The sequence below is a fragment of the Oenanthe melanoleuca genome, chromosome 1 (genome assembly GCF_029582105.1).
Source record: "Oenanthe melanoleuca isolate GR-GAL-2019-014 chromosome 1, OMel1.0, whole genome shotgun sequence".
Taxonomy (NCBI): domain Eukaryota; kingdom Metazoa; phylum Chordata; class Aves; order Passeriformes; family Muscicapidae; genus Oenanthe; species Oenanthe melanoleuca.
Genome location: NC_079333.1, coordinates 1,143,954 through 1,156,923, shown reverse-complemented (window position 1 = coordinate 1,156,923; position 12,970 = coordinate 1,143,954). Strand labels below are relative to the sequence as shown.

The 12,970-nt window shown below is 50.4% G+C and overlaps 1 protein-coding gene across 1 annotated transcript; it reads left to right on the top strand.

The window, feature by feature from the left end:
* The first annotated feature begins 7,416 nt into the window (after window positions 1–7,416).
* Window positions 7,417–8,049, top strand: LOC130260442 (claudin-17-like). Its single transcript, XM_056505909.1, has one exon. It carries the CDS (start codon window positions 7,417–7,419, stop codon window positions 8,047–8,049), a length of 633 nt encoding a protein of 210 aa, XP_056361884.1.
* The last annotated feature ends 4,921 nt before the right edge of the window (window positions 8,050–12,970 follow it).

Here is a 12,970-nt window from a genome sequence, read left to right as displayed (position 1 = left end):
TCCATCCTCAGCATGAGCACAGCACAGTTAAGGGCAGGGCTTGGGGCTTTTTATTCTTTTTGTAAAATAACCACTCCAGTGCAGAGCATTTCTCTCAGAAGGCACATTTAGCCCAAGTGGCTCTGGCTGCTTCCAGCTCTTCCAGAGGGATTCAGGGTTAGGGTGGTGAGAACCTGCCTTGGCCCCTTGCTGCTCTGTGCTGAGGGCACAGCCACCCCTGTGAGCTCTGGGTAATGCTATTTTGGTACTAAACTGGGTCATTTTGATTGCAAATTTGGGTTATTTTGATAGTACCTTGGATTATTTTGATAGCACCTTGGATTATTTTGATAGCACCTTGGATTATTTTGATAGTAACTTGGGTTATTTTGATAGTACCTTGGGTTATTTTGGTAATACTTTGGGTTATTTTGGCAGCACTTTGGAACTGGTTTCAGGTTGTGTGGCTCTGCTCTTGCTTTGGGGTGCACTTTGTATGACAAACAGCAATAAAGGGCTTAAAATTACAGCAGGCTATGAAATTCTGGCCTGTTGCAATGAAGAGTGGAGTTAAGCTGCTGAGGTTTTTTTTTTTTTTTTTCTGCCTGGGAAAGAAGGGATAACAGTGAATAAAGACAAGATAATAATGGTTTAAAAGAAAAGCATTCACTAAGGGATTGATTTACTGTAGGCTTAATGGAGGGTTGCATGGAGAGTTTATCCAGCAGAGGAAGGTAAGCTGAAATACATGAAAAAATATCCCTTATTTCAGAGAATAAACACAGCTCTCTATGTACATCCTAATTATCCTCCTTTCAGGGAAAGTTAATATTTCCTTTGTAGCCCATTTAGGTCAAACTCATTCAAGCCTTATTTTAGAGGCAGCAAACTCATGGCTTACAGCATTTATTTTCCAGCACTGCACAGAGCAAAAACACTGTGCTGCTTGCTTGCCACAGGACTCTGTGGTGTGCATATAGATATTTTTTAAAATTTATATTTTTAATTTTTTTATAATACAGGGGTATTTTGTACAATCAGGCCAAGATTTTTGCTGAGACCCCCTCACACCAGCATAGCTTATAGGCATAAAGAACACAAACAACCATAGGATTTGCTCACAGGTCCCATTCAAAGTTTAAATTGTATTATTCCCATTAAGATCATCTTGCCATAATAAGCAACAATGTAAAGAAACAAGTAAAAAATAAGTAGTTCCAGACAAATTGATTTAATGAATTACCCAAACCAATCAATAGCAGCAATATTTTAATGGAATTTTGCAACTAATTAATAAAGTGTAACTCCAGACCCACAGAAATCAATGGAATTTTGCCTTTGACTGAACTGGGAACATAATTCAATTTGTGGTGTTTAATGGAGAACAACATCCTTGTTCTGGAGTCTGACTGTTTTAAATATTTCATTGGAAGTTTATGATGTGAAACCCTTTTTTTTTCCTGCTTAGGGACAAGAGAAATTATTTGAGGAATAAGCAGCACTGCTTTCAGAGATGAAAGCAGGGCTCTGCCCTGTCCCCCTCTGCTCTGCACTTGGGGCAGGTGCCACATTCCCTGGAGCTGGAGCCTCTCCAGGGCACCTGCTCCCCCTGGGCAGTGCCAGTGGATGCACAGCCTGATCCCCTGCTCAGGAGGGTGAGGCTCCCTCGGGAAAAGCTGCTCCCTTGCCCTCCTCAGAGGATAAACACCCACAGTTGTTCCTGCAATGAGCCCTCCAGGGGTGGCTGCTCTGCTGGAAACAGCCAGTGCTGCCCTGGGAATTTCTCTATTCCCAGGATCTCAGTGCCCTCAGGAGCCCCCAGTGCAGCTGGAGCTGCTGTCTGCAGGCAGCAGAGTCTATTTGTGCCAGGTTGTTCTGCTCCCCGTGGGACAAATTCCTTGTACAGCCTGAGGCAGTTTAGTGGATTAAATCCTCAGAAGAGTGTTTAATCTTTGATTACTCTAGGGTTTCATTGCAGGTTCCTCAGTGCCCAGGACGTGGCTGTCAGGCTGGGGATTTCGGGTGTGTGGCAGGAGGTGACAGACAATAATGGCAGTTCTTCAGCATCAGGCAGGGGTTGCCTCAAAGCTGGAGTTGGAGCTCAGTGCCCCAAGGAACATGGGACAATCCCTCTTAAGCAGAGCAGGTGTTCCTCCCACCCCAAAATGTGCCATGCTTGAAGAGAGGGGCAGGAGATGCCCTCTCATCTCCTAACATTTAAAACTGAACAGAAGTGCAGGCAGCAATATTAAAGGCAGCCTCTGCTGGCTCCAGGCCATTTTCTCCTGAAGTGAAAACAGATCCAGGATCACCTTTTCCCTCACCACAGGCTGGAGATGCAGCAGCATCACCCCAAAATCCCACAGGAAGCAATGGGAGCATTAAGGTGCAGAGTGCTTCCACTGAGCAGCCCTCTGAAGAGCTGGAAACACAGCTGATAACCCTGCAGGTAAGGCTGGGGAGGGACAGCCACAGGCAGCAGGGAGCTGAGCCACCCAGGAGTGTCCCCAAAACAGATCCCAGGCAGTCCCCAGGCTGCTCTCCGTGCACTTCCAGAGGTTCACCTGCACAGCAGGGTGCAGGGATGCAGGCAGGGATGCAGGGATGGATGGAAGGATGCAGGCAGGGATGCAGGGATGTAGGCAGGGATGCAGGGATGCAGGGATGCAGGGATGCAGGGATGTAGGCAGGGATACAGGGAGGGATGTAGGGATGCAGGGATGCAGTCAGGGATGCAGGGATGCAGGGATACAGGCAGGGATGCAGGGATGGAAGGATGCAGGCAGGGATGCAGGGATGCAGGGATGGATGGAAGGATGCAGGGATGTAGGCAGGGATGCAGGGAGGGATGCAGGGATGCAGGGATGGATGGAAGGATGCAGGCAGGGATGGATGGAAGGATGTAGGCAGGGATGCAGGGATGCAGGCAGGGATGGATGGAAGGATGTAGGCAGGGATGCAGGGATGCAGGGATGCAGGCAGGGATGAATGGAAGGATGCAGGCAGGGATGCAGGGAGGGATGCAGGCAGGGAGGCATGCAGGGATGCAGGCAGGGATGGATGGAAGGATGCAGGTATGCAGGGGTACAGCAGCCCCAGCCTGCTGGGCTCCCCCTGCCTGGCTCCCTGCAGCCTGCAGACCACTGGAACTCTGGAAATCCTCAACTGGGACTGTGCCTTTGGTAAATCTCCACACCTGCCTGCCCCAGAAGTGCTTCTGAGCCTCCAGCCCAGCTCATTAGGCTGCAGCACAGCCAGCCTGTGTGCTGCTGCTGACAGCACATGATGGGCTCTGGACATTGTGGCTGTGCATTAGGACAGGATTAGAGTCCCTGGCTTTCTCTATAGGTGCATGTGCATGGATAAGCACTCTGAAATGAAAGGTAGAGAGGTTGTTTAAAGAGGAATTAATCCTGCTTTAGGGGGGCAGTTCAGTGTTTCCATTACTGATGCCTATAACTAATTAAACACCGAGGCTCATTGGCAGGCTCTGCTAATCCTGTGGGCTGGGGATGCTCTACTTCTTCCTTTTAGAGGGGCATCAGCACTTTAAGAGCCAGAGAGGGAACAGAAGGTGGTGCCCCAGGGAGAGATTCAAATGATCATCCTGATTTGAAGGGAAGAGCAAATGTAAATCTGAGAGATGCAGGGAGAGCTGAGGTGTAAAGGCTGTGTGCTCCCTCAGTCCCATTTTCCCCTTTGGAGGCAGATTTTGGGGTGGGCATGTTTGCATAAGAGCTGGTCCTGTCCCCTGGAGGCAGGGAAGCATCCAAACAGCACAGCACAGGGATGGTGCACAGGGAGGAGCCTTCCAAAATCTACTCAGGTGTAAGCAGGGATTTCCTTCTATTTCCTCACACCTGACCCCAAATCTGTGCTGTCTGCTGTGCCCACCCTGGGAGCATTGGTGGTTTGTGCTCTAGGAGAGAGGAATTGTTCAGGGAGGTTTGGGAATGCCCCAGCCAGCCAAGCCTCTCCTGAGCACCTCCAAATGGAGCTGCAGCTCCCTGGGGAGCACAGGGCTGGAAGAGCCCCTCCAGCTGACCCAAACACAGCATTTACCTGCAGAAGGTGGTTTTTTTCCACAGGTCAGCAAAGCCAGGGACTCACTGGCACCTGAGAGGTTCAGGAGGTTTTCCAGCTGCAAGGTGTTCATAGTGGTTTTGGGTTTTATCCCAGCCTGTCTCCTGTAAACTTCTGAAAGCTGCAAAGCTCCTTTAAAGCTGCTGAAATTTGCTTTCAGATTCCACTTGGTGGTTTCCTTCTGCTGCCTCCTTCCCCTCAGGTTCCAACAAAGGGACCCACAGCAGAGTCCCCCCCTCTCCTGCTGACACCTGCACAGGATCTCACCCACCAGAGGATCTAATTCCTGCTGAAAATGAACCCCACTCGGCCATTTTGCCCTCCCTGGATGTATTGCTGCATTTTAATCCTATTTCTCAGAGCAGTTTTCATCTCCTCTGCACCATGCCCTGGTGATTTTCTGCATGGCCTCAACTGCTGACCCTCCTGGAGCATCCAAGGAGAATTATTTCCCACAGCCCTGACAGATAAGGCAGGCAGGAGAATGGATTCAGGGCATTAGGCATGGTCTGTGCTCCAGCTGTGCTCACCTTCAGGAGCTGCCTGCCTGAAAACATGCACAAAGAGTTTTTCTGTTTAAAAAAAGAAATGACATTTGAATGCTGGTTTTCTGAGGGATTTTCCATCATAAATCGATTTCTGGTTCTGGAGTTAAAATAAGAAATCAAAAAGCCAGTTTGGGGCATTCAGAAGTCCAGCAAGATGGGTGGAGACTGTGCTGAAGTTTATTAGCACAGGTCCTTGTGCAGTGTTCTCCTGAGGGAGCAGTGTCCTGCCAGAGAAGGGAGTTCCTTGTACACCCATCCCTGGCTCCTGATTTCATCTCATTTCTTTGTGCTCAAATTTCTGCATCACAGGGTTCTTCTTTCCTGTCTGGGGAAGAGTGATGTAAAACTCCTCTCCCTGTAAGGACTGACCTGATGATGGATTTATTTTTTATTTTCTGTTTCACACCTCAGGTGAAGTCTTTGTTTTTCTTTCCAGATTCCAGGTTGTCGACTCGAAGCTGAATTGCCCAGATCCCTTGGGAGCATTTTCCACATGGAAATGGGACATTAGATGGAGCAATTTGCATTGTCTGGCACTTCCTTCCAAGAAGTAACTGGGCTGTGGGTGGTTTGGGTGGATATTCCCTTTCCATGGGTTTAACTTTGGCTTTGATCCTGTTGTGTAGGCACCTAAAGCTGTAATTAAATTAATACCATCAAAAGCAATGTCTGATATTTCCAAACACACAGAGTGCACAAGCCAAAAAAAAAAAAAAATACAACAAACCAGAACATGTCTTCCTTCAGCAGCACTTCTGGGGGCATTTATAGTCTTTGGTGGGCCAGTTTATTGAACTTATTCAAAGAGCTGAGTGAGCAGCAGCACATGAGCTCCACCATGGCTGAGAGCTGTCCCCACCCAGCCCTGCTCAGGGCAGGAGGAGGAAGCAGCCCAAGCCAGAGTGCAGCAGCAGCTCTGGGCTGCCTGGGGCAGATCAGCCCTGGAATGTGTGTTTGTCCAGGCTTGCAGGGCTCTGAGCAGGCTGGCTCACTCTGGGAGGGGCTCTGTACACCCTGCACATCCCTCCACACCACAGCATCCCCCAGTGCCACCTGGGCAGGACTCAGGTGTGGGACACAGTGCCCACCCTTCCCTGCTGCTGCTCAGAGAGGAGCAGCTCCTCACTGTGCCTGTGCTCTGGCACTAAAAAGCAGCAGCTGGGAAGCTCTGCCACTTCTTTGCTTTGTTGCCCTTGTGAATTTTGGAGCTGCTAGAGCAAAGCTTTGATGTTGATTGGAATACTTGACTTTCCTGTACCTGTCTAATATCATGATTAGGCTTTTGTATTTGATCAAAACGAGAAATCTACATTAAAGGGCTTACACCAAGTACCTGTTGGCTTGATTCAAAGGAAAATAATAATCAGCTGTTTTCCCAGGGCTGCAGCACTTAGGAAATAAGCCCCACTCAAGCCTCAGGTTTAGCTTTTGTTGTAGGAACAACTGTAATGATCCATTTCAAACAATATTTCAGCAGATGGAAGTTCAGGCTTTCTCTACTGGACTGCAACAGAGCTGCAATCTTGCAGTTAAGCAATGGTTAGCCCTGCAATTAGGCACCTTTAATTGAATCCCTGCCACTTGCTTAATTACAGCAGCACTTGAGGCAGCCTGTGAGGAGCAGTGAGATGAGCCCTGCCACACCTCTACCAGGCTGCCATTGGCTGCAAACCTGTTGGGCTTGATGGGCTGCACTCACAGGGCATCCCAAGGCCAATAAATTGCAGCAGAACTCAGGAATGGGTTTGCACCTGCTGGAGAGAGCCTGTGCCCAGAACCCAAGGTGCTGCACCAGGAGAGCCATCCCTGTGCTGTGTGAGTGACTGTGGGAGCCATCCCTGTGCTGTGTGAGTGACTGTGGGAGCCATCCCTGTGCTGTGAGAGTGACTGTGGGAGCCATCCCTGTGCTGTGTGAGCGACTGTGGGACCCGTCCCTGTGCTGTGTGAGTGACTGTGGGACCCATCCCTGTGCTGTGTGAGTGACTGTGGGACCCATCCCTGTGCTGTGTGAGTGACTGTGGGAGCCATCCCTGTGCTGTGTGACTGTGGGAGCCATCCCTGTGCTGTGAGAGTGATTGTGGGACCCATCCCTGTGCTGTGTGACTGTGGGAGCCATCCCTGTGCTGTGTGACTGTGGGAGCCATCCCTGTGCTGTGAGAGTGACTGTGGGAGCCATCCCTGTGCTGTGTGACTGTGGGAGCCATCCCTGTGCTGTGTGACTGTGGGAGCCATCCCTGTGCTGTGAGAGTGACTGTGGGAGCCATCCCTGTGCTGTGAGAGTGACTGTGGGAGCCATCCCTGTGCTGTGTGAGTGACTGTGGGAGCCATCCCTGTGCTGTGTGAGTGACTGTGGGACCCATCCCTGTGCTGTGTGAGTGACTGTGGGAGCCATCCCTGTGCTGTGTGAGTGACTGTGGGAGCCATCCCTGTGCTGTGAGAGTGACTGTGGGAGCCATCCCTGTGCTGTGTGAGTGTGGGAGCCATCCCTGTGCTGTGAGAGTGACTGTGGGAGCCATCCCTGTGCTGTGAGAGTGACTGTGGGAGCCATCCCTGTGCTGTGTGAGTGACTGTGGGAGCCATCCCTGTGCTGTGTGAGTGTGGGAGCCATCCCTGTGCTGTGCGACTGTGGGAGCCATCCCTGTGCTGCTGCCCATGGCTTGTGTGAGTAAGTGACTGTGGAGAGCTGGAGCATCTTTGGGAGCAGCTTTGGAGCAGCTTTGGAGCATCTTTAGGAGCAGCTTTGGAGCATCTTTAGGAGCAGCTTTGGAGCATCTTTGGAGCAGTTTTGGAGCAGCTTTGGAGCAGCATGGCCTCTAGCTGCGTGCTGCAGATCACCGGGCTGATTTTCGGCGGCGTGGGCATGGTGGGCACGCTGGCAGCCACGGCCATGCCCCAGTGGAGGGTCTCTGCCTACGTGGAGAGCAACATGGTGGTGTTTGAGAGCATCTGGGAGGGGCTGTGGATGGACTGCATCAGCCAGCTGGGCCTCAGGCTGCAGTGCAAGTTGTACGACTCGCTGCTGGCGCTGCCGCCGGCGCTGGAGGCCCTGCGGGCGCTGATGTGCGCGGCGGCGGGGCTGGCCCTGCTGTCGTTCCTGCTGGCCATCGCGGGGCTGCAGCGGGGCCAGCGGGGCCCCCGGGCGGGCAGCCCCGCGCTGCTGGCCGCGGGCACGGCCGCGCTGCTGGCGGGGGCGCTGGCGCTGGTCCCGCCGTCCTGGACCGGCGGCAGCATCGTCAGGGACTTCCACGACCCGCGGGTGCCCGCGGCCCTGAAACGGGAGCTGGGCACGGCGCTGTTCGTGGGCTGGGCCAGCAGCGCCCTGCTGCTGGCTGCCGGGGCCATCTACTGCCACAGCTCCTGCCGGGCCGGGGCGGGCGGCCACGGCTACCCCCGGCTGGAGCGGGCCGCGGGGCCCAGGCCCGGCCATGCCTACGTCTAGGCTGGGGACGTGGGACAGCAGCGCCCCGAGGAGCAGCTCAGCCAGCCCGGGGACACCTGCCAGCATCCCATGGTGCCACCATCCCATCCAGCCCAGGGACACCTGCCAGCATCCCATAGTGCCACCATCCCATGGTGCCACCACCCCATCCAGCCCAGGGACACCTGCCACCCCATGGTGCCACCACCCCATCCAGCCCAGGGACACCTGCCACCACCCCAGCCTGGCTTTGGACACTGCCACGACCCAGGCCATCCTGTGATCCTCCTCCTTCACGTGTGCTGATTGAGTGACTTCTCAATTTGCCTCCAGCTGTGTAATGGTGGAGGGGTTTTGCTGCTTTGCTGTGGACTGTTGGTTGGGTCTCTGCCCTCTGCAGGAGCTGTTCTCACTGCTCTCACACAGGTGTTTGGTTGGAGCACAGTCCCATTCATCTGGAATGAGGAATGGTGTGGGGACAGCAGCAGGAGGCTCTCAGGGAACATGATCAGCCTGTGCTGGGCTGGGGGAAGGAGCTGCTGTGCCCACCCCAGCCCCTGAGGTGCCAAGGGCAGGGATTTCCCTCTGAGCAGGGATTTCTGCTCTGGGAGCAGCCTGGGGCTGGCAGCACGGCTCAGTGAGTGGAGAAACCTCCATCCCCTAGTGCTGGCACTGAGATGTTTGTGCTGCCCCACAGGGGCCCTGGCACTGCCCATGGATCTCTCTGATGCTCCTGGAGCTGCTGTGTCCTCATCTCCTCTGTATGGAACAGAGGTGTGATCGCTTCCCCGGGATTTGCTGTGAGTTTTGGTTCCCTGCTGTTTGCAGCCTGCTCTGTAGGCAGCACCTACTCCTTGTAAAACTCAGGACAGACCCTCAGCCCTGTGCTAATGGCAAGTATGTATGAGTGTAAATAATGTGAAGTACAATTGACCAGCCAGGGAATGCACAGGCTCCTGCTGGAGCAGGGAGAGCTCCTGCCCACGCTCAGCACACCCAGAAAGCCAAGCCCTGACATTGCTCCAGCTGCCTGGTGCTTGCCAGGCTGACTTGGGATTGCAGCCTGACCCTGTCTGTCTGTCTGTCTGTCGGTCCTGCAGGATCCAGCAGCGTTTGCAGCTGGACTGTTTTTTATTATTGTATTTATTATTCCCAGCTGGAAGCCTTGCAGTCTGCATGTGGCAGTGCCCAAAAAGGTCCAGTTCAGAGGGGATTTCTGGTTCCTGGCCCAGCAGTGGTGGATGGCAGCATTTAAGGGATAATTCCATGGCACAGGGCTCAGCCTGACCCCCCAAGGCTGAAATTGCTGTTTGGGCTGAGCAGAGCAATGTCTCTGGGTATTCATTTGACTGCTCCACTTGAAAGAGAACGTGGAAAGCTGCATTTAATTAAAGAAGCCTTTTATTAACTTGGCTTCAGATGAACTTAGATGAGACAGTGCTGTGCTCCACAGAAATCCATGACATGCATTAACTCCTGAGCATTTGCATGGAAGGCAACCAGCTCAGATCTTGCAGTGGGAATCTTCGAGGCACCACAAAACAGGTTTAATGTCTCCAGCTCATCACTTGAGCAGTCAAATCAGCACTCACTAATTCTAGCTGGAAATTGAAGAAAACAGTTGTAAACAGGTTTTCTTGCCTTGAACCTAGTCTTTTTTTCTGTTGTCTTATCAAGTCTGTCACTGCAGCTGTCACTGACAGCTGATTTCAGTGGAGCCATTCTGGTGACTTTGGTAATGATTTCCACTACCCTGAGGAACTCCACCTATTTTATTGTAATTTTGTCCTTTAATGCATATTTTGTTTAATATGGAGCTATTTGGTGGGTAAGCCAGAACCGCACATTTTGGAGTCGTTTAGATATGACATTTGTGATTAACAAAGCAAAGGATGAAGACATTTGCAATGCAAATCTGATACGTGTTTATGTGGAGGTAATGGATTTAAATGATGATGTATTCAGTGTAATGCAACTTTATGCAGATGTAAGTGCTTAAGAAGTAATTAAGTACAGTTTTCTGTAACATTAATTAGAGGATCCTGAATGCTTCCACTATCAGTGGTTCCATCTAGGGATCACATTGGAACTGGGTGTGCCATTTGCACTGGTAACTTTATTTCCAAAGAGCAGAAAGATAAAACTCTTTTATTTGAGCATTTAGCATCAATTTCAAAGAAAACCTGAGCTTTTGATGTCTGACATTAGCACCTGATGACTCCATATTGCCCCATTTCTCTCTTTTCCCAGTGGATCAAAAGAGGAGCTCAAAGTCTCTAAACCCTGGCTTGGAACCCAGCCCTGATTGCCAGGGCTGGAGATGTGGGGGCTGCCTCCTGAAATTCCCACCTTGTGGATTCTATTGCAGTTTATTCTTTTTTTTTTTTTTTTGCTAGAGTTGGGATAAAGGTGCAAGAAATGCTATTTTTTGTTAGGATTTAGATGTGTATTAATTCTTATTTATATTACAGTGAGTTTTACAGAACTTTCAGCTAACAAGCTAAAAATGGAGATGTATCTTTTTTTTTTCTACAAGGCCTTTTAAGGCCACACTGTCTGATTAAGAATGGACACCTAAATTATTTTTACTTTTAACCTAATAACTGACTACTTGTGACCTGCAATGTGGATTTTTTTTTATTCAATTAAACAAGATTACTTAGACTTATGAAGAAGAAGGTGAAAGACAAAACTTCAGCTCTAAAACCTTAATTTTGTTTTCTATGTTTCTGTATTTTAAAACTTTAAATTCCAAGTTTTCTACTGTGTGATATTACACACTTTTATTTAAACTACACACTCGTGATTTTAGTTCTGTTACTTAATTTTGGAAGCTTTTCCTACAGCTTCAGGCCAAAAGCAGTGTTTTCCTGGGGGTTAGTGCTTGTTAGCACAGAAAGTCTAAACTTTTCTGTTTCCAGGTTCCCACAGATTCCAGTGGGAAAAGCCCTTTTAAAGGATGATGTTTTCTCTCTGCAAGGAAGGCATTTGGCACTGAATGGGTGCTGAGTTTATCCTATGTGTTATCCATGTTTAGGGTTTGGTACTGCAGGAAAAGGGGCTCTGGAGACAGCTGTGTCTAGCTGAGACCTTGCTGTGCACTTGAAATAAATGCAGGGATGTGCCAGGACAGCCCACAGACAGCAAGGCTTGTGTCCTGACAGGAGACAGGGCAGTTCTGCAACGTGATTCCAATAAAGCCTGGTCCCTGCACGAGGTGTGGCAGGAACCCAGAGAACAAAGCAGGCACTGCCAGTTTGTGTTAGCCCATTAGTCACTGCAGCTCCCTGCCCATGGCTACATAGATCTGAGCTCATTCTTTTCTTCCAGAATTCCAAATCCCTGGGGCTTCAGAGACCCTGACCCCAGTGTGATGGGTCCACTGGTGTCCAGCTGTCCTGGCTGCTGTCCCTGCAGTCCTGGCTGGGTGTTCTGGACAGCAAAGCCCAAAGGCAGATCCAGCTGGGCTCCCCATTCCAGTAATCCCAAATGAAAGCAAGCAGTGCTACCAGGGCCTAAAACCACCTCAGGTAATCCCTGAATCAATTAACAAAGAATCAAATGACCTCAAACAACCCCAATGACCTGAAGTAACCTGATCATGACATCAAATGACCCCCAATGACCCAAAGTAACCTGGATCATGACCTCAACTGACCCCAATGACCTGAGGTAACCTGGATCATGACCTCAAATGACCCTGAAAGGGCTCTAAAATGACCTAAAGTAACCCCTGAAAAAAGCAGAAATTTTTCAAATTACCTCAAATAACCCCAGAAAATTAAAAAATCCTCAATTGACCTCAAATGACCCCAATGACCTGAAGTAACTTGGATCATGACCTCAATGACCTGAAGTAACCCAATCATGACCTCAAATGACCCTGAATGGGCTATAAAATGACCTAAAATAACCCCTGAAAAAATCAGAAAATTCTCAAATGACCTCAAGTAACCCCAGAAAATTAAAAAAAAAAATCCTCAATTGACCTCAAACGACCCCAATGACCTGAAGTAACCTGGATCATGACCTCAGCTGACCCCAGTGACCTGAAGTAACCCGATCATGACCTCAAATGACCCCGACTGGGCTCTAAAATGACCTAAAGTAACCCCTGGAGAAATCAGAAAATTTTCAAATGACCTCAAGTAACCCCTGTGACCTCAAATGACCCCAATGACCTGAAATAACCCCAATCAGGACCTCAAGTGACCTCAAACTACCCCAATGACCTGAAGTAACCTGGATCAAGACCTCGTGACCCCAAATGTCCTCAAATAACCCCTAAGAAGGAATAAATGACCTAAAGCAACCTTTACTGGTTTAAAAATAACCCAACATATCTGACACAGCTCCCCAGATCCCGAATCATATCATGGTAGGGAGTCACAGAGATGAGTTGAGAGAAGTTTTATTGAGGTTTTTATTTTGTGTTAATTAAGGGGAAAAAAGAAACACTCAGTTTGTCCTTCTTGAGATGTTCTACAGGAAGTCTGTGTGATGCTGCAGAGCTGCTGCTGGTGCAGTGCTGCTGTGGTGGGTGCTCCCTGCTGTCTCAGCTCCCAGCAGAGCCCCATCTGAGACACCAGGCAGGTACCTGCTGGCTGATGCCTCCTGGCTCAGCCCAAAATCCCAACCACGTCCTTTTGGGTGTCTGAAATTCCCATTTCTGAGACACTCCATGCCGAGGATGCAGGGCTGGGGTGTTTGTTCCCAGTTAAAGCCACTGCAGCTGCTGGGATCCTCCTGCCAGGAATGGATTCTGCTCCCACATGCCCTGATGGCATCGGGGCACACTGAGCACTGGTGTCCCCAAGGCTGGAATATCTGTGGCTCAGGGTGCCAGGCATGGGACCCACACAGTCCAGCAGATCCCTCTCCTCCCCTGGCCAGAGCAGGGCCTGCTGCTCCTGGCATGGCACAGGCTGCTCTCCTGCTGGAA

Bases quoted from the DNA above. Each gene is read 5' to 3' on its own strand.
- LOC130260442 (XM_056505909.1), top strand. From the start codon at position 7,417: ATGGCCTCTAGCTGCGTGCTGCAGATCACCGGGCTGATTTTCGGCGGC.